The sequence below is a fragment of the Pristiophorus japonicus genome, unplaced genomic scaffold, assembly GCF_044704955.1.
Source record: "Pristiophorus japonicus isolate sPriJap1 unplaced genomic scaffold, sPriJap1.hap1 HAP1_SCAFFOLD_987, whole genome shotgun sequence".
Classification (NCBI taxonomy): domain Eukaryota; kingdom Metazoa; phylum Chordata; class Chondrichthyes; family Pristiophoridae; genus Pristiophorus; species Pristiophorus japonicus.
Window position 1 is genome coordinate 23,972 of NW_027254916.1, and position 27,307 is coordinate 51,278.

The 27,307-nt window shown below is 66.8% G+C and overlaps 1 protein-coding gene across 1 annotated transcript in view; it reads left to right on the top strand.

Annotated features, from left to right (window-relative positions):
* Nucleotides 1-731: 731 nt before the first annotated feature.
* Nucleotides 732-27,307, top strand: part of coq9 (coenzyme Q9 homolog (S. cerevisiae)) — a gene marked incomplete at its 5' end in the record, with an annotated part of 111,177 nt that continues 84,601 nt past the window's right edge. The window contains 4 exons of the mRNA XM_070874790.1: nucleotides 732-870; nucleotides 21,260-21,398; nucleotides 24,678-24,820; nucleotides 25,379-25,463. Coding sequence (XP_070730891.1) covers nucleotides 732-870; nucleotides 21,260-21,398; nucleotides 24,678-24,820; nucleotides 25,379-25,463 — 506 coding nt within the window. The remainder of the gene's footprint in view (nucleotides 871-21,259; nucleotides 21,399-24,677; nucleotides 24,821-25,378; nucleotides 25,464-27,307) is intronic.

Here is a 27,307-nt window from a genome sequence, read left to right on the forward strand (position 1 = left end):
CTGCCTGCAAGACCTCATCTCTCTACCTATGTTATTGGTGCCGATATGGACCATGACCTCTGGCTGCTTACCCTTTTCGCTCAGAATGTCCTGCAGCCGCTCAGTGATATCCTTGACCCTGGCACATGAACCTCCTCCCACTCTGACTTCATCTAACCCTATTTGTGTTTGATGCAACAGAAATGGTAGTAGAGGGAGCTTTTACTCTGTATCTAACCCCATGCTGTACCTGCCCTGGGAGTGTTTGATGGGACAGTGTAGAGGGAGCTTCACTCTGTATCTAACCCCATGCTGTACCTGCCCTGGGAGTGTTTGATGGGACAGTGTAGAGGGAGCTTTACTCTGTATCTAACCCATGCTGTACCTGCCCCAGGAGTGTTTGATGGGACAGTGTAGAGGGAGCTTCACTCTGTATCTAACCCCATGCTGTACCTGCCCTGGGAGTGTTTGATGGGACAGTGTAGAGGGAGCTTCACTCTGTATCTAACCCCATGCTGTACCTGCCCTGGGAGTGTTTGATGGGACAGTGTAGAGGGAGCTTTTACTCTGTATCTAACCCGTGCTGTACCTGCCCTGGGAGTGTTTGATGGGACAGTGTAGAGGGAGCTTCACTCTGTATCTAACCCCATGCTGTACCTGCCCTGGGAGTGTTTGATGGGACTGGTGGGTTTAATGTTCTTTGCTTTAATTGACTGGGAGAACTGAAGCCCTTTTTCTCTCTCTCTCACCAGCCGGTCTGTACTCCCGTGATGGGGTGCGCAGGGGTGTGCGAACATCAGCATACTTGAGAACAGTGGGTAAGGAGCAGCAGCCATTTCGGCACCCCCACAGCTCACAGGCAAGCCCAGCGGCCCAGGACCCCTACTCCAGGTACAGTCAGACTCAGATGCCAGGGCCCTACTCCGGGTACAGTCAGGCTCAGGGCCCTTACTCCAGGTACAGTCAGGGCCCAAGGCTCAGGGCCCCTACTCCAGGTACAGTCAGGGCCCAGGACCCCTACTCCAGATACAGTCAGGGCCCCGGACTCCTACTCCAGGTACAGTCAGGGCCCAGGGCCCCTACTCAAGGTACAGTCAGGCCCCGGACCCCTACTCCAGGTACAGTCAGGGCCCAGGATCCAGGACCCCTACTCCAGGTAAAGTCAGGGCCCAGGGCCCCTACTCCAGGTACAGTCAGGCCCAGGACCCCTACTCCAGGTACAGTCAGGCCCAGGACCCCTACTCCAGGTACAGTCAGGGCCCAGGATCCAGGACCCCTACTCCAGGTACAGTCAGGCCCAGGACCCCTACTCCAGGTACAGTCAGGCCCAGGACCCCTACTCCAGGTACAGTCAGGGCCCAGGACCCCTACTCTAGGTACAGTCAGGGCCCAGGGCCCCTACTCCAGGTACAGTCAGGGCCCAGGGCCCCTACTCCAGGTACAGTCAGGGCCCAGGGCCCAGAGCAGTGGAGCAGTACAGCTGTATCATTCACTGTTGTGAGGGCTTCAGGTTCACAGGACAGTAAAAGCAGTGCTTCAAGTGGATAAGGTCATGAGAAAAGTTGATGTTTTTGTTGCAAGTATAAATTATAAATGTCGATCGAAAAGAGCCCGAGGGGCAGATGACGAGGCTAAATTCTGATATGTAGTGAGTGGTGATCTGGGACATGCTGCCTGACAGGGTGATGGAAACAGATTGATTTGTAACTTTCAAAAGAGAATTTTCTAAATACAGGCAACTCTCGATTATCCGGGTCCCTCGGGTATCGGGCTATTTTGCCGCCAGGGCGAGTGGCAAGAATGTTTGGGACCCAAATTTGACACGGGCAAGGATACGGTGAACCCTATTGTGTTGGAAGCGGGTATTTTTTAACTCTCTGGAGTGGGAACATTCAATAAATAATTTGTTGCACCCAGGGCTGCAGTTACTCGCTGATGTCAGCGCTTTCGTGCAAACGGTGCAGAAAGTGGTCAGCGCAGGACTGTGTGGGGTGGGTTTAATGGTCGTGTGTAAGAGCGCGTTAAAGACCAAAAATGAGTATTTTGGACAGGAGCTTTGCGTTGCTTTCTGTTGCAGTTGGGATCAGCTTGTTTTCCGGTGCTGAGATTAGAAAAACAGTGAAATGTCCGTCTCAGTGCAGCTGTACTCGGGACACTGTCACAGTTTTTAAAAGTGCCGTTGCAGCAGATTCTACGTTAGATCTGTGTACAGATAATCGAGAGTTGCTTGTACTTAAAATGGAACCATTTGCAGGTGTATGGGGAAAGTGCAGGGCAGTGGGACCCATTCGATTGTTGTTTCACAGAACCAGCACACACACGAATGGCCTCCTGCTGTGCTGTAAGGTTTGACCGAAAGGTGAATCTGTACAAAACATCAGTAAGATTACAGTTTTTACGCTCCACACTGTAGGAAAGATGTTAAATTTATAGCGAGGGTACACACACATTCAATGGGTGCTGTCTGTATGAGAAAATAGTGGTAAGTGTGTGTATCTACCTGTGTGCGCGTCTGTAAGTGTGTGCACAGGTCGAACGAGCATCGCGATGTTGCCGTGATCGATATCCTGCTGACGCTATGCAACCTGCATCAGAGCACGACCTGTACCTTCAGGTGAGATGTTGGCAAATAGAGAATAGAGGTAGGGAACAGGGAAAGTGCTACGCACCATGTGAGGAGTTCCTGGGACTGCCCCCAGTCCCAGTCCCCCCGACACTGCCTCCAGTCCCCCCCCACACTGCCCCCAGTCCCCCCGACACTAGCCCCAGTCCCAGTACCCCTGACACTGGCCCCAGTCCCAGTACCCCCGACACTGCCCCCAGTCCCCCCGACACTGCCTCCAGTCCCCCCCCACACTGCCCCCAGTCCCCCCGACACTAGCCCCAGTCCCAGTACCCCCGACACTGCCCCCAGTCCCCCCGACACTGCCTCCAGTCCCCCCCCACACTGCCCCCAGTCCCCCCGACACTGCCTCCAGTCCCCCCCCACACTGCCCCCAGTCCCCCCGACACTAGCCCCAGTCCCAGTACCCCTGACACTGGCCCCAGTCCCAGTACCCCCGACACTGCCCCCAGTTCCCCCCGACACTGCCCCCAGTCCCCCCCGACACTGCCCCCAGTCCCCCCCGACACTGCCCCAGTCCCCCCGACACTGGCCCCAGTCCCCCCCGACACTGCCCCCAGTCCCCCCCGACACTGCCCCAGTCCCCCCGACACTGGCCCCAGTCCCCCCCGACACTGCCCCCAGTCCCCCCCGACACTGCCCCCAGTCCCCCCCGACACTGCCCCCAGTCCCCCCCGACACTGCCCCAGTCCCCCCGACACTGGCCCCAGTCCCCCCCGACACTGGCCCCAGTCCCCCCCGACACTGCCCCCAGTCCCCCCCGACACTGCCCCCAGTCCCCCCCGACACTGCCCCAGTCCCCCCCGACACTGCCCCCAGTCCCATTCCCCCCCGACACTGCCCCCAGTCCCCCCCGACACTGCCCCCAGTCCCCCCCGACACTGCCCCCAGTCCCCCCCGACACTGCCCCCAGTCCCCCCCGACACTGCCCCCAGTCCCCCCCGACACTGCCCCAGTCCCCCCCGACACTGCCCCCAGTCCCAGTACCCCTGACACTGGCCCCAGTCCCAGTACCCCCGACACTGCCCCCAGTCCCCCTCGACACTGCCCCCAGTCCCCCCCGACACTGCCCCCAGTCCCCCCCGACACTGCCCCAGTCCCCCCGACACTGGCCCCAGTCCCAGTTCCCCCCGACACTGCCCCCAGTCCCCCCCCACACTGCCCCCAGTCCCCCCGACACTGGCCCCAGTCCCCCCGACACTGCCCCCAGTCCCCCCGACACTGCCCCCAGTCCCCCCCCACACTGGCCCCAGTCCCCCCGACACTGGCCCCAGTCCCCCCGACACTGGCCCCAGTCCCCCCGACACTGCCCCCAGTCCCCCCGACACTGGCCCCAGTCCCAGTTCCCCCCGACACTGCCCCCAGTCCCCCCCCACACTGCCCCCAGTCCCCCCGACACTGCCCCAGTCCCCCCGACACTGGCCCCGGTCCCAGTTCCACCCGACACTGCCCCCAGTCCCCCCCCACACTGCCCCCAGTCCCCCCGACACTGCCCCAGTCCCCCCGACACTGGCCCCAGTCCCAGTTCCCCCCGACACTGCCCCCAGTCCCCCCGACACTGCCCCCAGTCCCCCCGACACTGCCCCAGTCCCCCCGACACTGGCCCCAGTCCCCCCGACACTGGCCCCAGTCCCAGTCCCCCCGACACTGGCCCCAGTCCCCCCGACACTGCCCCCAGTCCCCCCGACACTGCCCCCAGTCCCCCCGACACTGCCCCCAGTCCCCCCGACACTGCCCCAGTCCCCCCGACACTGGCCCCAGTCCCAGTCCCCCCCGACACTGCCCCCAGTCTCCCCGACACTGCCCCCAGTCCCCCCGACACTGGCCCCAGTCCCAGTCCCCCCGACGCTGCCCCCAGTCCCCCCGACACTGGCCCCAGTCCCCCCGACACTGCCCCCAGTCCCCCCGACACTGCCCCCAGTCCCCCCGACACTGCCCCCAGTCCCCCCGACACTGCCCCCAGTCCCCCCCGACACTGCCCCCAGTCCCCCCCGACACTGCCCCAGTCTCCCCGACACTGCCCCCAGTCCCCCCGACATTGCCCCCAGTCCCCCCCGACACTGCCCCCAGTCCCCCCCGACACTGCCCCCAGTCCCCCCGACACTACCCCCAGTCCCTCCGACACTGGCCCCAGTCCCAGTCCCCCCGACACTGCCCCAGTCCCCCCGACACTGCCCCAGTCTCCCCGACACTGCCCCCAGTCCCCCCCGACACTGCCCCCAGTCCCCCCGACACTGCCCCCAGTCCCCCCCGACACTGCCCCAGTCTCCCCGACACTGCCCCCAGTCTCCCCGACACTGCCCCCAGTCCCCCCGACACTGCCCCCAGTCCCCCCGACACTGCCCCCAGTCCCCCCGACACTGCCCCCAGTCCCCCCCGACACTGCCCCCAGTCTCCCCGACACTGCCCCCAGTCCCCCCAACACTGCCTCAAGTCCCCCCCGACACTGCCCCCAGTCCCCCCGACACTGCCCCCAGTCCCCCCGACACTGCCCCCAGTCTCCCCGACACTGCCCCCAGTCCCCCCCGACACTGCCCCCAGTCCCCCCGACGCTGCCCCCAGTCCCCCCGACGTTGCCCCCAGTCCCCCCGACGCTGCCCCCAGTCTCCCCGACGCTGCCCCCAGTCCCCCCCGACACTGCCTCCAGTCCCCCCCGACACTGCCTCAAGTCCCCCCCGACACTGCCCCCAGTCCCACCCGACACTGCCCCCAGTCCCACCCGACACTGCCCCCAGTCCCCCCCGACACTGCCCCCAGTCCCCCCCGACACTGCCCCCAGTCCCCCCCGACACGGCCCCCAGTCCCCCCGACACTGCCCCCAGTCCCCCCGACACTGCCCCCAGTCCCCCCGACACTGCCCCCAGTCCCCCCGACACTGCCCCCAGTCCCCCCGACACTGCCCCCAGTCCCCCCGACACTGCCCCCAGTCCCCCCGACACTGCCCCCAGTCCCCCCGACACTGCCCCCAGTCCCCCCGACACTGCCCCCAGTCCCCCCGACACTGCCCCCAGTCCCCCCGACACTGCCCCCAGTCCCCCCGACACTGCCCCCAGTCCCCCCGACACTGCCCCCAGTCCCCCCGACATTGCCCCCAGTCCCCCCCGACACTGCCCCCAGTCCCCCCGACATTGCCCCCAGTCCCCCCGACACTGCCCCCAGTCCCCCCGACATTGCCCCCAGTCCCCCCCGACACTGCCCCCAGTCCCCCCCGACACTGCCCCCAGTCCCCCCGACATTGCCCCCAGTCCCCCCGACACTGCCCCCAGTCCCCCCGACACTGCCCCCAGTCCCCCCGACACTGCCCCCAGTCCCCCCGACACTGCCCCCAGTCCCCCCGACACTGCCCCCAGTCCCCCCGACACTGCCCCCAGTCCCCCCGACACTGCCCCCAGTCCCCCCGACACTGCCCCCAGTCCCCCCGACACTGCCCCCAGTCCCCCCGACACTGCCCCCAGTCCCCCCGACACTGCCCCCAGTCCCCCCGACACTGCCCCCAGTCCCCCCGACACTGCCCCCAGTCCCCCCGACACTGCCCCCAGTCGCCCCCGACACTGCCCCCAGTCCCCCCGCGACACTGCCCCCAGTCCCCCAGCCCCCCCGACACTGCCCCCAGTCCCCCCGACACTGCCCCCAGTCCCCCCGACACTGCCCCCAGTCCCCCCGACACTGCCCCCAGTCCCCCCCGACACTGCCCCCAGTCCCCCCCGACACTGCCCCCAGTCCCCCCGACACTGCCCCCAGTCCCCCCCGACACTGCCCCCAGTCCCCCCGACACTGCCCCCAGTCCCCCCCGACACTGCCCCCAGTCCCCCCCGACACTGGCCCCAGTCCCCTGCGACACTGCCCCCAGTCCCCCCGACACTGCCCCCAGTCCCCCCCGACACTGGCCCCAGTCCCCTGCGACACTGCCCCCAGTCCCCTGCGACACTGCCCCAAGTCCCCCGCGACACTGCCCCCAGTCCCCCGCGACACTGCCCCCAGTCCCCCCGACACTGCCCCCAGTCCCCCCGACACTGCCCCCAGTCCCCCCGACACTGCCCCCAGTCCCCCCGACACTGCCCCCAGTCCCCCCGACACTGCCCCCAGTCCCCCCGACACTGCCCCCAGTCCCCCCGACACTGCCCCCAGTCCACCCGACACTGGCCCCTGTCCCAGTCCCCCGCGACACTGGCCCCTGTCCCAGTCCCCCCGACACTGGCCCCTGTCCCAGTCCCCCGCGACACTGCCCCCAGTCCCCCCGACACTGCCCCCAGTCCCAGTCCCCCGCGACACTGCCCCCAGTCCCCCCCGACACTGCCCCCAGTCCCCCCCGACACTGCCCCCAGTCCCCCCAACACTGGCCCCAGTCCCAGTCCCCCCCGACAATGCCCCCAGTCCCCCCGACACTGCCCCCAGTCCCAGTCCCCCCGACACTGCCCCCAGTCCCAGTCCCCCCGACACTGCCCCCAGTCCCAGTCCCCCCGACACTGCCCCCAGTCCCCCTGACACTGCCCCCAGTCCCCCCGACACAGTCCCCCAGTCCCCCCCGACACTGCCCCCAGTCCCCCCGACACAGTCCCCCGCGACACTGCCCCCAGTCCTCCCGACGCTGCCCCCATTCCCCCCGACGCAGTCCCCCCGACATCAGTCCCCCCGACACTGCCCCCAGTCCCAGTCCCCCCCGACACTGCCCCCAGTCCCCTGCGACACTGCCCCCAGTCCCCCCGACACTGCCCCCAGTCCCCCCGACACTGCCCCCAGTCCCCCGCGACACTGCCCCCAGTCCCCCGCGACACTGCCCCCAGTCCCCCGCGACACTGCCCCCAGTCCCCCCGACACTGCCCCCAGTCCCCCCGACACTGCCCCCAGTCCCCCCGACACTGCCCCCAGTCCCCCCGACACTGCCCCCAGTCCCCCCGATACTGCCCCCAGGCCCCCCGACATTGCCCCCAGTCCCCCCGACACTGCCCCCAGTCCCCCCGACACTGCCCCCAGTCCGCCGCGACACTGCCCCCAGTCCCCCCGACACGGCCCCCAGTCCCCCCGACACGGCCCCCAGTCCCCCCGACACTGCCCCCAGTCCCCCCGACACTGGCCCCAGTCCCAGTCCCCCCCGACACTGCCCCCAGTCCCCCCCGACACTGCCCCCAGTCCCCCCGACACTGCCCCCAGTCCCCCCGACACTGCCCCCAGTCCCCCCGACACTGCCCCCAGTCCCCCCGACACTGCCCCCAGTCCCCCCGACACTGCCCCCAGGCCCCCCGACAGTGCCCCCAGTCCCCCCGACACTGCCCCCAGTCCCCCCGACACTGCCCCCAGTCCGCCGCGACACTGCCCCCAGTCCCCCCGACACGGCCCCCAGTCCCCCCGACACGGCCCCCAGTCCCCCCGACACGGCCCCCAGTCCCCCCGACACTGCCCCCAGTCCCCCCGACACTGGCCCCAGTCCCAGTCCCCCCCGACACTGCCCCCAGTCCCCCTGACACTGCCCCCAGTCCCCCCGACACTGCCCCCAGTCCCCCAGTCCCCCCGACACTGACCCCAGTCCCCCCGACACTGTCCCCAGTCCCCCCGACACTGCCCCCAGTCCCAGTCCCCCCGACACTGCCCCCAGTCCTCCCCGACACTGCCCCCTGTCCTCCCCGACACTGCCCCCAGTCCTCCCCGACACTGCCCCCAGTCTCCCGCGACACAGCCCCCAGTCTGCCGCGACACTGCCCCCAGTCCCCCCGACACTGCCCCCAGTCCCCCCGACACTGCCCCCTGTCACCCCGACACTGCCCCCAGTCCCCCCCGACACTGCCCCCAGTCCCCCCCGACACTGCCCCCAGTCCCCCCGACTCTGCCCCCAGTCCCAGTACCCCCGACACTGCCCCCAGTCCCTCCGACACTGCCCCCAGTCCCCCCGACACTGCCCCCTGTCCCCCCCGACACTGCCCCCAGTCCCCCCGACACTGCCCCCAGTCCCCCCGACACTGCCCCCAGTCCCCCCGACACTGCCCCCAGTCCCCCCGACACTGCCCCCAGTCCCCCCGACACTGCCCCCAGTCCCCCCGACACTGCCCCCAGTCCCCCCGACACTGCCCCCAGTCCCCCCCGACACTACCCCCAGTCCCCCCGACACTGCCCCCAGTCCCAGTCCCCCCAACACTGCCCCCAGTCCCCCCGACACTGCCCCCAGTCCCCCCGACACTGCCCCCAGTCCCCCCGACACTGCCCCCAGTCCCCCCGACACTGCCCCCAGTCCCCCCGACACTGCCCCCAGTCCCCCCGACACTGCCCCCAGTCCCCCCGACACTGCCCCCAGTCCCCCCGACACTGCCCCCAGTCCCCCCGATACTGCCCCCAGGCCCCCCGACATTGCCCCCAGTCCCCCCGACACTGCCCCCAGTCCCCCCGACACTGCCCCCAGTCCGCCGCGACACTGCCCCCAGTCCCCCCGACACGGCCCCCAGTCCCCCCGACACGGCCCCCAGTCCCCCCGACACTGCCCCCAGTCCCCCCGACACTGGCCCCAGTCCCAGTCCCCCCCGACACTGCCCCCAGTCCCCCCCGACACTGCCCCCAGTCCCCCCGACACTGCCCCCAGTCCCCCCGACACTGCCCCCAGTCCCCCCGACACTGCCCCCAGTCCCCCCGACACTGCCCCCAGTCCCCCCGACACTGCCCCCAGGCCCCCCGACAGTGCCCCCAGTCCCCCCGACACTGCCCCCAGTCCCCCCGACACTGCCCCCAGTCCGCCGCGACACTGCCCCCAGTCCCCCCGACACGGCCCCCAGTCCCCCCGACACGGCCCCCAGTCCCCCCGACACGGCCCCCAGTCCCCCCGACACTGCCCCCAGTCCCCCCGACACTGGCCCCAGTCCCAGTCCCCCCCGACACTGCCCCCAGTCCCCCTGACACTGCCCCCAGTCCCCCCGACACTGCCCCCAGTCCCCCAGTCCCCCCGACACTGACCCCAGTCCCCCCGACACTGTCCCCAGTCCCCCCGACACTGCCCCCAGTCCCAGTCCCCCCGACACTGCCCCCAGTCCTCCCCGACACTGCCCCCTGTCCTCCCCGACACTGCCCCCAGTCCTCCCCGACACTGCCCCCAGTCTCCCGCGACACAGCCCCCAGTCTGCCGCGACACTGCCCCCAGTCCCCCCGACACTGCCCCCTGTCACCCCGACACTGCCCCCAGTCCCCCCCGACACTGCCCCCAGTCCCCCCCGACACTGCCCCCAGTCCCCCCGACTCTGCCCCCAGTCCCAGTACCCCCGACACTGCCCCCAGTCCCTCCGACACTGCCCCCAGTCCCCCCGACACTGCCCCCTGTCCCCCCCGACACTGCCCCCAGTCCCCCCGACACTGCCCCCAGTCCCCCCGACACTGCCCCCAGTCCCCCCGACACTGCCCCCAGTCCCCCCGACACTGCCCCCAGTCCCCCCGACACTGCCCCCAGTCCCCCCGACACTGCCCCCAGTCCCCCCGACACTGCCCCCAGTCCCCCCGACACTGCCCCCAGTCCCCCCGACACTGCCCCCAGTCCCCCCCGACACTACCCCCAGTCCCCCCGACACTGCCCCCAGTCCCAGTCCCCCCAACACTGCCCCCAGTCCCCCCGACACTGCCCCCAGTCCCCCCGACACTGCCCCCAGTCCCCCCGACACTGCCCCCAGTCCCCCCGACACTGCCCCCAGTCCCCCCGACACTGCCCCCAGTCCCCCCGACACTGCCCCCAGTCCCCCCGACACTGCCCCCAGTCCCCCCGACACTGCCCCCAGTCCCCCCGACACTGCCCCCAGTCCCCCCGACACTGCCCCCAGTCCCCCCGACACTGCCCCCAGTCCCCCCGACACTGCCCCCAGTCCCCCCGACACTGCCCCCAGTCCCCCCGACACTGCCCCCAGTCCCCCCGACACTGCCCCCAGTCCCCCCGACACTGCCCCCAGTCCCCCCGACACTGCCCCCAGTCCCCCCGACACTGCCCCCAGTCCCCCCGACACTGCCCCCAGTCCCCCCGACACTGCCCCCAGTCCCCCCGACACTGCCCCCAGTCCCCCCGACACTGCCCCCAGTCCCCCCGACACTGCCCCCAGTCCCCCCGACACTGCCCCCAGTCCCCCCGACATTGCCCCCAGTCCCCCCGACACTGCCCCCAGTCCCCCCGACATTGCCCCCAGTCCCCCCCGACACTGCCCCCAGTCCCCCCGACATTGCCCCCAGTCCCCCCGACATTGCCCCCAGTCCCCCCGACATTGCCCCCAGTCCCCCCCGACACTGCGCCCAGTCCCCCCGACAGTGCCCCCAGTCCCCCCGACACTGCCCCCAGTCCCCCCGACACTGCCCCCAGTCCCCCCGACACTGCCCCCAGTCCCCCCGACACTGCCCCCAGTCCCCCCGACACTGCCCCCAGTCCCCCCGACACTGCCCCCAGTCCCCCCGACACTGCCCCCAGTCCCCCCGACACTGCCCCCAGTCCCCCCGACACTGCCCCCAGTCCCCCCGACACTGCCCCCAGTCCCCCCGACACTGCCCCCAGTCCCCCCGACACTGCCCCCAGTCCCCCCGACACTGCCCCCAGTCCCCCCCGACACTGCCCCCAGTCCCCCCGACACTGCCCCCAGTCGCCCCCGACACTGCCCCCAGTCCCCCCGCGACACTGCCCCCAGTCCCCCAGCCCCCCCGACACTGCCCCCAGTCCCCCCGACACTGCCCCCAGTCCCCCCGACACTGCCCCCAGTCCCCCCCGACACTGCCCCCAGTCCCCCCCGACACTGCCCCCAGTCCCCCCCGACACTGCCCCCAGTCCCCCCAACACTGCCCCCAGTCCCCCCCGACACTGCCCCCAGTCCCCCCCGACACTGCCCCCAGTCCCCCCCGACACTGCCCCCAGTCCCCCCCGACACTGCCCCCAGTCCCCCCCGACACTGGCCCCAGTCCCCTGCGACACTGCCCCCAGTCCCCCCGACACTGCCCCCAGTCCCCCCCGACACTGGCCCCAGTCCCCCGCGACACTGCCCCCAGTCCCCTGCGACACTGCCCCCTGTCCCCTGCGACACTGCCCCCAGTCCCCCCCGACACTGGCCCCAGTCCCCTGCGACACTGCCCCCAGTCCCCCCGACACTGCCCCCAGTCCTCCCCGACACTGCCCCCAGTCCTCCCCGACACTGCCCCAAGTCCCCCGCGACACTGCCCCCAGTCCCCCGCGACACTGCCCCCAGTCCCCCCGACACTGCCCCCAGTCCCCCCGACACTGCCCCCAGTCCCCCCGACACTGCCCCCAGTCCCCCAGACACTGCCCCCAGTCCCCCCGACACTGCCCCCAGTCCCCCCGACACTGCCCCCAGTCCCCCCGACACTGCCCCCAGTCCCCCCGACACTGCCCCCAGTCCCCCCGACACTGCCCCCAGTCCCCCCGACACTGCCCCCAGTCCCCCCGACACTGCCCCCAGTCCCCCCGACACTGCCCCCAGTCCCCCCGACACTGCCCCCAGTCCCCCCGACACTGCCCCCAGTCCCCCCGACACTGGCCCCTGTCCCAGTCCCCCGCGACACTGCCCCCAGTCCCCCCGACACTGCCCCCAGTCCCAGTCCCCCGCGACACTGCCCCCAGTCCCCCGCGACACTGCCCCCAGTCCCCCCCGACACTGCCCCCAGTCCCCCCCGACACTGCCCCCAGTCCCCTCAACACTGGCCCCAGTCCCAGTCCCCCCCGACACTGCCCCCAGTCCCAGTCCCCCCGACACTGCCCCCAGTCCCAGTCCCCCCGACACTGCCCCCAGTCCCAGTCCCCCCGACACTGCCCCCAGTCCCAGTCCCCCCGACACTGCCCCCAGTCCCAGTCCCCCCGACACTGCCCCCAGTCCCCCTGACACTGCCCCCAGTCCCCCCGACACAGTCCCCCAGTCCCCCCCGACACTGCCCCCAGTCCCCCCGACACAGTCCCCCGCGACACTGCCCCCAGTCCTCCCGACGCTGCCCCCATTCCCCCCGACGCAGTCCCCCCGACATCAGTCCCCCCGACACTGCCCCCAGTCCCCTGCGACACTGCCCCCAGTCCTCCCCGACACTGCCCCCAGTCCCCCGCGACACTGCCCCCAGTCCCCCGCGACACTGCCCCCAGTCCCCCCGACACTGCCCCCAGTCCCCCCGACACTGCCCCCAGTCCCCCCGACACTGCCCCCAGTCCCCCCGACACTGCCCCCAGTCCCCCCGACACTGCCCCCAGTCCCCCCGACACTGCCCCCAGTCCCCCCGACACTGCCCCCAGTCCCCCCGACACTGCCCCCAGTCCCCCCGACACTGCCCCCAGTCCCCCCGACACTGCCCCCAGTCCCCCCGACACTGCCCCCAGTCCCCCCGACACTGCCCCCAGTCCCCCCGACACTGCCCCCAGTCCCCCCGACACTGCCCCCAGTCCCCCCGACACTGCCCCCAGTCCCCCCGACACTGCCCCCAGTCCCCCCGACACTGCCCCCAGTCCCCCCGACACTGCCCCCAGTCCGCACGACACTGCCCCCAGTCCCCCCGACACTGCCCCCAGTCCCCCCGACACTGCCCCCAGTCTCCCCGACACTGCCCCCAGTCCCCCCGACACTGCCCCCAGTCCCCCCGACACTGCCCCCAGTCCCTCCGACACTGCCCCCAGTCCCTCCGACACTGCCCCCAGTCCGCCGCGACACTGCCCCGTCTCCCCCGACACTGCCCCCAGTCCCCCGACCACTGCCCCAAGTCCCCCATGCCCCCACTTCACCCGACACTGCCCCCAGTCCCCCGTCACTGCCCCCAGTCCCCCGTCACTGCCCCCAGTCCCCCCGACACTGCCCCCAGTCCCCCCGACACTGCCCCCAGTCCCCCCGACACTGCCCCCAGTCCCCCCGACACTGCCCCCAGTCCCCCGGACACTGCCCCCAGTCCCCCCGACACTGCCCCCAGTCCCCCCGACACTGCCCCCAGTCCCCCCCGACGCTGCCCCCAGTCCCCCCGACGCTGCCCCCAGTCCCCCCGACACTGGCCCCTGTCCCAGTCCCCCGCGACACTGCCCCCAGTCCCCCCGACACTGCCCCCAGTCCCAGTCCCCCCCGACACTGCCCCCAGTCTCCCCCGACACTGCCCCCAGTCCCCCCGACACTGCCCCCAGTCCCCCCCGACACTGCCCCCAGTCCCCCCGACACAGTCCCCCGCGACACTGCCCCCAGTCCTCCCGACGCTGCCCCCATTCCCCCCGACACAGTCCCCCCGACACAGTCCCCCCGACACAGTCCCCCCGACACTGCCCCCAGTCCCAGTCCCCCCGACACTGCCCCCAGTCCCCCCGACACTGCCCCCAGTCCCCCCCGACACTGCCCCCAGTCCCCCCCGACACTGCCCCGAGTCCCCCCCGACACTGCCCCCAGTCCCCCCCGACACTGCCCCCAGTCCCCCCGACACTGCCCCCAGTCCCCCCGACATTGCCCCCAGTCCCCCCCGACACTGCCCCCAGTCCCCCCGACATTGCCCCCAGTCCCCCGCGACACTGCCCCCAGTCCCCCCGACACTGCCCCCAGTCCCCCCGACACTGCCCCCAGTCCCCCCGACACTGCCCTCAGACCCCCCGACACTGGCCCCAGTCCCCCCGACACTGCCCCCAGTCCCCCGCGACACTGCCCCCAGTCCCCCCGACACTGCCCCCAGTCCCCCCGACACTGCCCCCAGTCCCCCCGACACTGCCCTCAGACCCCCCGACACTGGCCCCAGTCCCCCCGACACTGGCCCCAGTCCCCCCGACACTGCCCCCAGTCCCCCCGACACTGCCCCCAGTCCCCCCGACACTGCCCCCAGTCCCCCCGACACTGCCCCCAGTCCCCCCGACACTGCCCTCAGACCCCCCGACACTGGCCCCAGTCCCCCCGACACTGCCCCCAGTCCCCCCGACACTGCCCCCCAGTCCCCCCCGACACTGCCCCCAGTCCCAGTCCCCCCGACACTGCCCCCAGTCCCAGTCCCCCCGACACTGCCCCCAGTCCCCCCGACACAGTCCCCACGACACTGCCCCCAGTGCCCCCCGACGCTGCCCCCAGTCCCCCCGACGCAGTCCCCCCGACACTGCCCCCAGTCCCCCCGACACTGCCCCCAGTCCCCCGCGACACTGCCCTCAGTCCCAGTCCCCCCGACACTGCCCCCTGTCCCCTGCGACACTGGCCCCAGTCCCCTGCGACACTGCCCCCAGTCCCCCCCACACTGCCCCCAGTCCTCCCCGACACTGCCCCCAGTCCTCCCCGACACTGCCCCCAGTCCCCCCCGACACTGCCCCCAGTCCCCCCGACACTGCCCCCAGTCCCCCCAACACTGCCCCCAGTCCCCCCGACACTGCCCCCAGTCCCCCCGACAGTGCCCCCAGTCCCCCCGACACTGCCCCCAGTCCCCCCGACACTGCCCCCAGTCCCCCCGACACTGCCCCCAGTCCCCCCGACACTGCCCCCAGTCCCCCCGACACTGCCCCCAGTCCCCCCGACACTGCCCCCAGTCCCCCGCGACACTGCCCCCAGTCCCCCCGACACTTCCCCCCAGTCTCCCCGACACTGACCCCAGTCCCCCCGACACTGCCCCCAGTCCCCCCCGACACTGCCCCCAGTCCCCCCCGACACTGCCCCCAGTCCCCCCCGACACTGCCCCCAGTCCCCCCGACACTGCCCCCAGTCCCCCCGACACTGCCCCCAGTCCCCCCCGACACTGCCCCCAGTCCCCCCGACACTGCCCCCAGTCCCCCCGACACTGCCCCCAGTCCCAGTCCCCCCGACACTGCCCCCAGTCCCCCAGTCCCCCCGACACTGCCCCCAGTCCCCCCGACACTGCCCCCAGTCCCAGTCCCCCCGACACTGCCCCCAGTCCCCCCGACACAGTCCCCCAGTCCCCCGCGACATTGCCCCCAGTCCCCCCGACGCTGCCCCCAGTCCCCCCAAAACAGTCCCCCCAACACAGTCCCCCCGACACTGCCCCCAGTCCCCCCGACACTGCCCCCAGTCTCCCCGACACTGCCCCCAGTCCCCTCGACACTGCCCCCAGTCCCCCCGACACTGTCCCCAGTCCGCCGCGACACTGCCCCCAGTCCCCCCGACACTGCCCCCAGTCCCCCCCGACACTGCCCCCAGTCCCCCCGACACTGCCCCCAGTCCCCCCGACACTGCCCCCAGTCCCCCCGACACTGCCCCCAGTCCCCCCGACACTGCCCCCAGTCCCCCCCGACACTGCCCCCAGTCCCCCCGACACTGCCCCCAGTCCCCCCGACACTGCGCCCAGTCCCCCCGACACTGCGCCCAGTCCCCCCGACACTGCCCCCAGTCCCCCCGACACTGGCCCCAGTCCCCCCGACACTGCCCCCAGTCCCAGTCCCCCTTGCTCTGCCCCCAGCCCCCCCGACACTGGCCCCAGTCCCCCCGACACTGCCCCCAGTCCCAGTCCCCCTTGCTCTGCCCCCAGTCCCCCTTGCTCTGCCCCCAGTCCCCCCGACACTGCCCTCAGTCCCCCCGACACTGCCCCCAGTCCCCCGCGACACTGCCCCCAGTCCTCCCCAACACTGCCCCCAGTCCCAGTCCCCCCGAAACTGCCCCCAGTCCCCCCGACACTGCCCCCAGTCCCCCCGACACTGCCCCCAGTCCCCCCGACACTGCCCGCAGTCCCCCAGACATTGCCCCCAGTCCCCCCGACACTGCCCCCAGTCCCCCCGACACTGTCCCCAGTCCCCCCGACACTGCCCGCAGTCCCCCCGACACTGCCCGCAGTCCCCCCGACACTGCCCCCAGTCCCCCCGACACTGCCCCCAGTCCCCCCGACACTGCCCCCAGTCCCCCCGACACTGCCCCCAGTCCCCCCGACACTGCCCCCAGTCCCCCCGACACTGCCCGCAGTCCCCCCGACACTGCCCCCAGTCCCCCCGACACTGCCCCCAGTCACAGTACCCCCGACTCTGCCCCCAGTCCCCCCCGACACTGCCCCCAGTCCCCCCGACTCTGGCCCCAGTCCCAGTCCCCCCCGACACTGCCCCCAGTCCCTCCGACATTGCCCCAGTCCCAGTCCCCCCGGCACTGGCCCCAGTCCCATTCCCCCCCGACACTGCCCCCAGTCCCAGTCCCCCCGGCACTGCCCCCAGTCCCAGTCCCCCCGACACTGGCCCCAGTCCCAGTCTCCCCCGACACTGCCCCCAGTCCCAGTCCCCCCGGCACTGCCCCCAGTCCCCCCGACACTGGCCCCAGTCCCAGTCTCCCCCGACACTGCCCCCAGTCCCAGTCCCCCCGGCACTGCCCCCAGTCCCCCCGACACTGCCCCCAGTCCCCCCGACTCTGCCCCCTGTCCCCCCGACACTGCCCCCAGTCCCCCCGACTCTGCCCCCAGTCCCCCCCGACAGTGCCCCCAGTCCCCCCCGACACTGCCCCCAGTCCTTCCCGACACTGCCCCCTGTCCCAGTCCCCCCGACACTGCCCCCAGTCTCCCCCACACTGCCCCCAGTCCTCCCCGACACTGCCCCCAGTCCTCCCCGACACTGCCCCCAGTCCTCCCCGACACTGCCCCCAGTCCCCCGCGACACTGCCCCCAGTCCCAGTCCCCCGCGACACTGCCCCCAGTCCCCCGCGACACTGCCCCCAGTCCCAGTCCCCCGCGACACTGCACCCAGTCCCCTCGACACTACCCCCAGTCCTCCGTGACACTGCCCCCAGTCCCAGTCCCCCGCGACACTGCCCCCAGTCCCCCGCGACACTGCCCCCAGTCCCCCCGACACTGCCCCCAGTCCCTCCGACACTGCCCCCAGTCCCCCGCGACACTGCCCCCAGTCCCCCCGACATTGCCCCCAGTCCCCTCGACACTACCCCCAGTCCCCCGCGACACTGCCCCCAGTCCCCCCGACACTGCCCCCAGTCCCCCCGACACTGCCCCCAGTCCACCCCGACACTGCCCCCAGTCCCCCCGACACTGCCCCCAGTCCCCCCGACACTGCCCCCAGTCCCCCCGACACTGCCCCCAGTCCCCCCGACACTGCCCCCAGTCCCCCCGACACTGCCCCCAGACCCCCCGACACTGCCCCCAGTCCCTCCGACACTGCCCCCAGTCTCCCCGACACTGCCCCCAGTCCCCCCCGACACTGCCCCCAGTCTCCCCGACACTGCCCCCAGTCCGCCGCGTCACTGCCCCCAGTCCCCCCGACACTGCCCCCAGACCCCCCGACACTGCCCCCAGTCTCCCCGACACTGCCCCCAGTCCCCCCCGACACTGCCCCCAGTCTCCCCGACACTGCCCCCAGTCCGCCGCGACACTGCCCCCAGTCCCCCCGACACTGCCCCCAGACCCCCCGACACTGCCCCCAGTCCCTCCGACACTGCCCCCAGTCCCCCCGACACTGCCCCCAGTCTCCCCGACACTGCCCCCAGTCCGCCGCGACACTGCCCCCAGTCCCCCCGACACTGCCCCCAGTTCCCCCGACACTGGCCCCAGTCCCATTCCCCCCCGACACTGCCCCCAGTCCCCCCGACACTGCCCCCAGTCCCAGTCCCCCCGGCACTGCCCCCAGTCCCCCCGACACTGCCCCCAGTCCCCCCGACACTGCCCCCAGTCCCCCCGACACTGCCCCCAGTCCCCCCGACACTGCCCCCAGTCCCCCCGACTCTGCCCCCAGTCCCCCCCGACAGTGCCCCCAGTCCCCCCCGACACTGCCCCCAGTCCTCCCCGACACTGCCCCCAGTCTCCCCCACACTGCCCCCAGTCCTCCCCGACACTGCCCCCAGTCCTCCCCGACACTGCCCCCAGTCCTCCTCGACACTGCCCCCAGTCCCAGTCCCCCGCGACACTGCCCCCAGTCCCCCAGACACTGCCCCCAGTCCCCCCGACACTGCCCGCAGTCCCCCCGACACTGCCCGCAGTCCCCCCGACACTGCCCGCAGTCCCCCCGACACTGCCCCCAGTCCCCCCGACACTGCCCCCAGTCCCCCCGACACTGCCCCCAGTCCCCCCGACACTGCCCCCAGTCCCCCCGACACTGCCCCCAGTCCCCCCGACACTGCCCCCAGTCCCCCCGACACTGCCCCCAGTCCCCCCGACACTTCCCCCAGTCCCCCCGACACTGCCCCCAGTCCCCCCGACACTGCCCCCAGTCCCCCCGACACTGGCCCCAGTCACAGTACCCCCGACTCTGCCCCCAGTCCCCCCCGACACTGCCCCCAGTCCCCCCGACTCTGGCCCCAGTCCCAGTCCCCCCCGACACTGCCCCCAGTCCCTCCGACATTGCCCCCAGTCCCAGTCCCCCCGGCACTGGCCCCAGTCCCATTCCCCCCCGACACTGCCCCCAGTCCCAGTCCCCCCGGCACTGCCCCCAGTCCCAGTCCCCCCGACACTGGCCCCAGTCCCAGTCTCCCCCGACACTGCCCCCAGTCCCAGTCCCCCCGGCACTGCCCCCAGTCCCCCCGACACTGCCCCCAGTCCCCCCGACATTGCCCCCAGTCCCCCCGACACTGCCCCCAGTCCCTCCGACACTGCCCCCACTCCCCCCGACACTGCCCCCAGTCCCCCCGACACTGCCCCCAGTCCCTCCGACACTGCCCCCAGTCCCCCCGACACTGCCCCCACTCCCTCCGACACTGCCCCCACTCCCCCCGACACTGCCCCCACTCCCCCCGACACTGCCCCCACTCCCCCCGACACTGCCCCCAGTCCCCCCGACACTGCCCCCAGTCCCTCCGACACTGCCCCCAGTCTCCCCGACACTGCCCCCAGTCTCCCCGACACTGCCCCCAGTCCCCCCGACACTGGCCCCAGTCCCAGTCCCCCCCGACACTGCCCCCAGTCCCCCCGACACTGCCCCCAGTCCCCCCGACACTGCCCCCAGTCCCCCCGACACTGCCCCCAGTCCCAGTCCCCCTGACACTGCCCCCAGTCCCCCCGACACTGCCCCCAGTCCCAGTCCCCCCCGACACTGCCCCCAGTCCCAGTCCCCCCGACACTGCCCCCAGTCCCCCCGACACTGCCCCAGTCCCCCCCGACACTGGCCCCAGTCCCCCCGACACTGCCCCCAGTCCCCCCGACACTGCCCCCAGTCCCCCCGACACTGCCCCCAGTCCCCCCGACACTGCCCCCAGTCCCCCCGACACTGCCCCCAGTCCCCCGCGACACTGCCCCCTGTCCACCCGACACTTCCCCCAGTCCCCCCGACACTTCCCCCAGTCCCCCCGACACTGCCCCCAGTCCCAGTCCCCCCCGACACTGCCCCCAGTCCCCCCCGACACTGCCCCCAGTCCCCCCGACACTGCCCCCAGTCCCAGTCCCCCCCGACACTGCCCCCAGTCCCCCCCGACACTGCCCCCAGTCCCCCCGACACTGCCCCCAGTCCCCTCCGACACTGCCCCCAGTCCCCCCGACACTGCCCCCAGTCCCCCCGACACTGCCCCCAGTCCCCCCGACACTGCCCCCAGTCCCCCCGACACTGCCCCCAGTCCCCCCGACACTGCCCCCAGTCCCCCGCGACACTGCCCCCAGTCCCCCGCGACACTGCCCCCAGTCCCCCCGACACTGCCCCCAGTCCCCCGCGACACTGCCCCCTGTCCACCCGACACTTCCCCCAGTCCCCCCGACACTTCCCCCAGTCCCCCCGACACTGCCCCCAGTCCCAGTCCCCCCCGACACTGCCCCCAGTCCCCCCCGACACTGCCCCCAGTCCCCCCGACACTGCCCCCAGTCCCCCCGACACTGCCCCCAGTCCCCCCGACACTGCCCCCAGTCCCCCCGACACTGCCCCCAGTCCCCCCGACACTGCCCCCAGTCCCCCCGACACTGCCCCCAGTCCCCCCGACACTGCCCCCAGTCCCCCCCGACACTGCCCCCAGTCCCCCCGACACTGCCCCCAGTCCCCCCCGACACTGCCCCCAGTCCCCCCCGACACTGCCCCCAGTCCCCCCCGACACTGCCCCCAGTCCCCCCCGACACTGCCCCCAGTCCCCCCCGACACTGCCCCCAGTCCCCCCCGACACTGCCCCCAGTCCCCCCCGACACTGCCCCCAGTCCCCCCGACACTGCCCCCAGTCCCCCCCGACACTGCCCCCAGTCCCCCCGACACTGCCCCCAGTCCCCCCGACACTGCCCCCAGTCCCCCCGACACTGCCCCCAGTCCCCCCGACACTGCCCCCAGTCCCCCCCGACACTGCCCCCAGTCCCAGTCCCCCCGACACTGCCCCCTGTCCCCCCCGACACTGCCCCCAGTCCCCCCCGACACAGCCCCCAGTCCCAGTCCCCCCGACACTGCCCCCAGTCCCCCCCGACACTGCCCCCAGTCCCCCCGACACTGCCCCCAGTCCTCCCCGACACAGCCCCCAGTCCCAGTCCCCCCGACACTGCCCCCAGTCCCCCCCGACACTGCCCCCAGTCCCCCCGACACTGCCCCCAGTCCTCCCCGACACAGCCCCCAGTCCCAGTCCCCCCGACACTGCCCCCAGTCCTCCCCGACACAGCCCCCAGTCCCAGGCCCCCGACACTGCCCCCAGTCACCCCGACACTGCCCCCAGTCCCCCCCGACACTGCCCCCAGTCCCAGGCCCCCCGGTATACAGTGCCCCTACTCGGGGTATTACACACAGGACCAGCTGGGAATCGGTTTGACTAATTCACTCATCTCTCCCTTGGGGTTGTGGCGGAGTCACTGGGTGCATGCCTGACAGTTCCATTCACCTTTTCACAGCGGTCATTCAGATGAGAGTGGAGCGAAGGCAGAGGGCTTCGAATGTGAGGAGCACCTGAGGCAGCAGCTGCTGTCCGCCAGCCTGGAATTTGTCCTGAAGTTTGGCTGGTCATTGGAGGCCATCGCAGAAGGAGCCAAGGTACAGGAGCTGTTCATAGCTTGAAACAGGTTATACCTGCACAGATGTCTGTCTACTAAATCCTACTTCAAGTTGTCAGGCTTTTGTCACTCATTTTTCTAGTCTAAACTCCTGCGTCAAATTTATCATGGAAATGCCGATGGAATGATGTCACTCTGTAATTATACCCTCTCACCACTGATGGTGCTATAGCAACTCATGTTTTACATGTCCCTCTCCACTGTCCCATCAAACACTCCCAGGGCAGGTACAGGGGGTTAGATATAGAGTAAAGCTCCCTCTGCACTGTTCCATCAACACTCCCAGGGCAGGTACAGCACGGGGTTCGATACAGAGTAAAGCTTCCTCTACACTGTCCCATCAAACCATCCCAGGGCAGGTGCAGGGGGTTAGATACAGAGTAAAGCTCCCTCTACACTGTCCCATCACACACTCCCTGGGCAGGTACACCACGGGGTTCGATGCAAAGTAAAGCTCCCTCTACACACTGTCCCCTCAAACACTCCCAGGGTAGGTACAGCACGGGGTTAGATACAGAGTAAAGCTTCCTCAACACTACCCCATCAAACATAGAAACATAGAAATTAAGTGCAGGAGTAGGCCATTTGGCCCTTCGAGCCTGCACCACCATTCAATAAGATCATGGCTGATCATTCCCTCAGTACCCTTTCCTGATTTCTCTCCATACCCCTTGATCCCCTTAGCCGTAAGGGCCATATCTAACTCCCTCTTGAATATATCCAATGAACTGGCATCAACAACTCTCTGCGGCAGGGAATTCCACAGGTTAACAACTCTCTGAGTGAAGAAGTTTCTCCTCATCTCAATCCTAAATGGCCGACCCCTTATTCTTAGACTGTGACCCCTGGTTCTGGAACTCCTCAGCAACGGGAACATTCTTCCTGCCTCTCACCTGTCCAATCCCGTCAGAATTTTATATGTTTCTATGAGATCCCCTCTTATCCTTCCAAACTCCAGTGGATACAAGCCCAGATGATCCAGTCTCTCCTCATATGTCAGTCCAGCCATCCCTGGAATCAATCTCGTGAACATCACTGTACTCCCTGAATAGCAAGAACGTCCTTCCTCAGATTAGGAGACCAAAACTGAACACAATATTCCAGGTGAGGCCTCACCAAGGCCCTGTACAACTGCAGTAAGACCTCCCTGCTCCTATACTCAAATCCCCTAGCTATGGAGACCAACATGCCATTTGCCTTCTTCACCGCCTGCTGTACCTGTATGCCAACTGTCAATGACTGATGAACCATGGCACCCAGGTCTCGTTGCACCTCCAATTTTTCCAATCTGCCGCTAGTCATATAATATTCTGTCTTCCTGTTTTTGCCCCCAAAGTGGATAACCTCACATTTATCCATATTATACTGCATCTGCCATGCATTTGCCCACTCACCTAACCTGTCCAAGTCACCCTACAGCCTCTTAGCATGCTCCTCACAGCTCACACTGCCACCCAGCTTAGTGTCATCTGAAAACTTGGAGATACTACATTCAATTCCTTCATCGAAATCATTAATGTATATTGTAAATAGCTGAGGTCCCAGCACTGAACCCTGTAGCACCCCACTGGTCACTGCCTGCCATTCTGAAAAGGACCTGTTTATCCCGACTCTCTGCTTCCTGTCTGCCAACCAGTTCTCTATCCACATCAATACATTACCCCCAATACCATGTGCTTTAATTTTGCACACCAATCTCTTGTGTTGGACCTTATCAAAAGCGTTTTGAAAGTTCAAATACACCACATCCACTCATTCTCCCTTGTCCACTCTACTAGGTACATCCTCAAAAAATTCTAGAAGATTTGTCAAGCATGATTTCCCTTTCATAAATCCATGCTGACTTGGACCGATCCTGTCACTGCTTTCCAAATGTGCTGCAATTTATCTTTAATAATTGATTCCAACATTTTCCCCACTACTGATGTCAAGCTAACTGGTTTATAATTACCCGTTTTATCTCTCCCTCCTTTTTTAAAAAGTGATGTTACATTAGCTACCCTCCAGTCCATAGGAACTGATCCAGAGTCGATAGACTGTTGGAAAATTATCACCAATGCATCCACTATTTCTAGGGCCACTTCCTTAAGTACTCTGGGATGCAGCCTATCAGGCCCTGGGCATTCATCAGCCTTCAATCCCATCAATTTCCCCAACACAATTTACTGATTAATAAGGATTTCCTTCAGTTCCTCCTTTTCGCTAGACCCTCGGACCCCTAGTATTTCCAGAAGGTTATTTGTGTCTTCCTTACTGAAGACAGAAGCAAAGTATTTGTTCAATTGGTCTGCCATTTCTTTGTTCCCCATTAAAAATTCACCTGATTCTGACTGCAAAGGACCGACATTGGTCTTCACTAATCTTTTTCTCTTCACATATTTATAGAAGCTTTTGTAGTCAGTTTTTATGTTCCCTGCAAGCTTCCTCTCATACTCTATTTTCCCCCTCCTAATTAGACCATTTGTCCTCCTCTGCTGAATTCTAAATTTCTCCCAGTCCTCAGGTTTGCTGCTTCTTTTGGCCAATTTATATGCCTCTTCCTTGGATTTAACATTATCCTTAATTTCCCTTGTTAGCCACGGTTGAGCCACCTTCCCCGTTTTATTTTTACTCCAGACAGGGATGTACAATTGTTGAAGTTCATCCATGTAATCTATAAATGTCTGCCATTGCCTATCCACCGTCAACCCTTTAAGTATCATTTGCCAAGGGCAGGTACAGCATGGGGTTAGCTACAGAGTAAAGCTCTCTCTACACTGTCCCATCAAACACTCCCAGGGCAGGTACAGCATGGCGTTAGATACAGAGTAAAGCTCCCTCTACACTGTCCCATCAAACACTCCCAGGCAGGTACAGCATGGGGTTAGATACAGAGTAAAGCTCCCTCTACACTGTCTCATCAAACACTCCCAGGCAGGTACAGCATGGGGTTAGATACAGAGTAAAGCTCCCTCTACACTGTCTCATCAAACACTCCCAGGGCAGGTACAGCACGGGGTTAGATTCAGAGTAAACCTCCCTCTGCACTGTCCCATCAAACACTTCCATGGTATGTCTACTTACCCTGCGCATAACCACACGCAGTAATCAGTACCCCTCGGTCTGTGTACATTCCCCTCGGTCTGTGTTTGCCCCGCGGCCTGCGTGTGGTATCCCCTCTCCCCTCAAATGGGATGGTGTTGCAGGTTGATGCGGGACAGGATGGTAATGAGCTGTGGTGTGACGATTGATGTGCTCTGTGCCTGTTATCTTGCCTCAGGTGCTGGAGCTGTCGCCGGCGGTTACTGGGATGTTCAGTCACGGCCCGGGGGATTTAGTCCTACACTTTGTGTCTCACTGCAACAACCGGCTCTCTGAAACACTGACTGAGCAACACAGACTGGTCCAGCTGGGACAGGAGGAGTAAGTGCTGCGCAGCCTCAGATACCACGCTCCTCTGCTCCGCGAGTGTCGTGTTCCCGGACCGGCATTAATGACTTTCAAATCCCACCACAGTTCGAGAATTTAAATTGAGTTTAAAGAATCTGAAAATAAAAGCTGGAATCTATAAAATTGACCATGAAGCTGTTGGATTGTTGTAAAATCGCAACGGTTTCCCTGCTGTCCTTACCCGGCCTGATCGATATGTGACTCCAGACTCAGCTGGGTCTGACCCCTATCTGACGGGTTTAGCAAGCGCCTCCATATCAAACCCCGATCAATGGTTAACAGAGAAGTCACATCATCATCTTCCCAGGGCAACAAGGGATGGGCAGTAAATGCCAGCCCTGCCGGTGACGCCCACAGCCCGCCAATCAACAATAGGAAATAGCAGGAGTTGGCCAATTGGCCCATCGAGCCTGCTCCAGGTATTCCTGCAGCTACCTCCCAGCAGGAGGATGGGAGAATTCTGGAAACCATTTATTTTCATGCGCCGATCCTCTAATTCTAAGCTCTTAAGTTTTTCCTTTCCTGACACAGAGTGAAGAAGACCGATGTGTTTATCAAGGCTGCGGTGGAGACAAGGCTGCGAATGTTGATCCCTTACATTGGCAGCTGGCCCCAGGTAAAGACACACCTGTCACACCTCACCTGGCCATGTATATCCGACAGTAAACACACAAACGTTAGCTCCCAGGGTTAGTGCACTCCGGGGCTTCCATTTCTTTCTCTTGAGATGTGGGCGTCGCTGGCAAGGCCAGCATTTATTGCCCATCCCTAATTGGGAGGTGCTGCCGAAGAAGCCTTGGCGAGTTGCTGCAGTGCATCTTGTAGATGGTACACACTGCAGCCACGGTGCGCCGGTGGTGGAGGGAGTGAATGTTGAAGGTGGGGGATGGAATGAATGTTTAAGGTGATGGAGGGAGTGAATGTTGAAGGTGGTGGGTAGCGTGCCAATCAAGCGGGCCGCTTTGTCCTGGATGGTGTCGAGTTTCTTGAGTGTTGTTGGAGCTGCACTCGTCCAGGCAAGTGGGGAGTGTTCCATCACACTCCTGACTTGTGCCTTGCAGATGGTGGAAAGGCTTTGGGGAGTCAGGAGGTGAGACAGAATACCCAGCCTCTGATCCGCTCTTGTAGCCACAGTATTTATATGGCTGGTCCAGTTACATTTCTGGTCAATGATGACCCCAAGATGTTGATGGGGGATTCGGCGATGGTAATACCGCTGAATGTCAAGGGGCAGTGGTTAGACTCTCGCTTGTTGGAGATAGTCATTGCCTGGCACTTGTGTGGCACGAATGTTACTTGTCACTTATAAACCCAAGCCTGAATTGTTATGTATGGAGAAAGAGTCAGACAGAACACTGTGAGCTCAAAGTAAAGTGTGACTTTAGTCTTTTATTGCAGGTCTCCAGAGCGCCTCTCCAACCTGTGAGGCCTTCTTAAGTACCTATGCTCCCAAGGGTTTATGGGATCCCTTGGGACTCCAGGGGACGAGCCCTCTGGTGGCTGTACAGTGTATATACAAGTTTACATATATAACAACACTCCCCGCCCCCCCCCCCCTCCAAAAGTGTGTAACTATTTACAAGGTGAGTCGATCTGGGGCCCTTCTTGCCCTGGTTGATCGTGGTGTGGTGGGTCCTGTTGGGCTGCTGTGGGTGATGGGTGCTGTGGAGGTCACTGATGAAGGTGTCTCTGCCCTTCTTGGGGACTACTACCCGATTGCCCCACAGAAGGCAGTCTGCCTGTACAGACATTTCATCTTTGCGCAGCTGGTACGGCTTTATCTCTTCCTGCATCTCTACTGGACCAGCTCCCGTGAAGCACACAGCTTTTAACTAGGGACAGTAAGGGTCCTGGGTCGTCCAGGTTCTAATCTGTCGGGCTGTGATGGGTGATTGCTCACTCTCAAATGCTTCCATAACCATGGCTAGATCTGCGGGCTGCACCATTTCCACCCCCGTGGTGGGCAATGGCAGCCTACTGAGAGCAGCGGCGCAGTTTTCTGTGCCTGGCCTGTGGCGGATGGCGCAGTTGTATGCGGACAACATGAGCGGCCAGCATTAGTATTTATCCCTTTACTCTCGGAAAACAGGGATATCAGTGGCTAATGGTCAGTTTCCAATTCAAATTTTAGCCCAAACAGATATTGATGCATTTTCTTTACTCCATAAACACACGCTAACACTTCCTTCTCAACCATGCTGTAGGCTCTCTCAATCTTGGACAGACTCCTGGATGCATAGGCAACCGGTTGCAATTTCTCCAAATCATTACCTTGTTGCAATACACATCCGACACCATATGACGACGCATCACATGCTAGCACCAAAGTCTTACATGGATCATGCAACACAAACAATTTGTTTGAGCATAACAATTTTATAGCTTTTACAAAGGCATTTTCTTGGCTTTTGCCTCATACCCATTCGTCCTCTTCACGCAGTAAGGCGTGCAGTGGTTCTA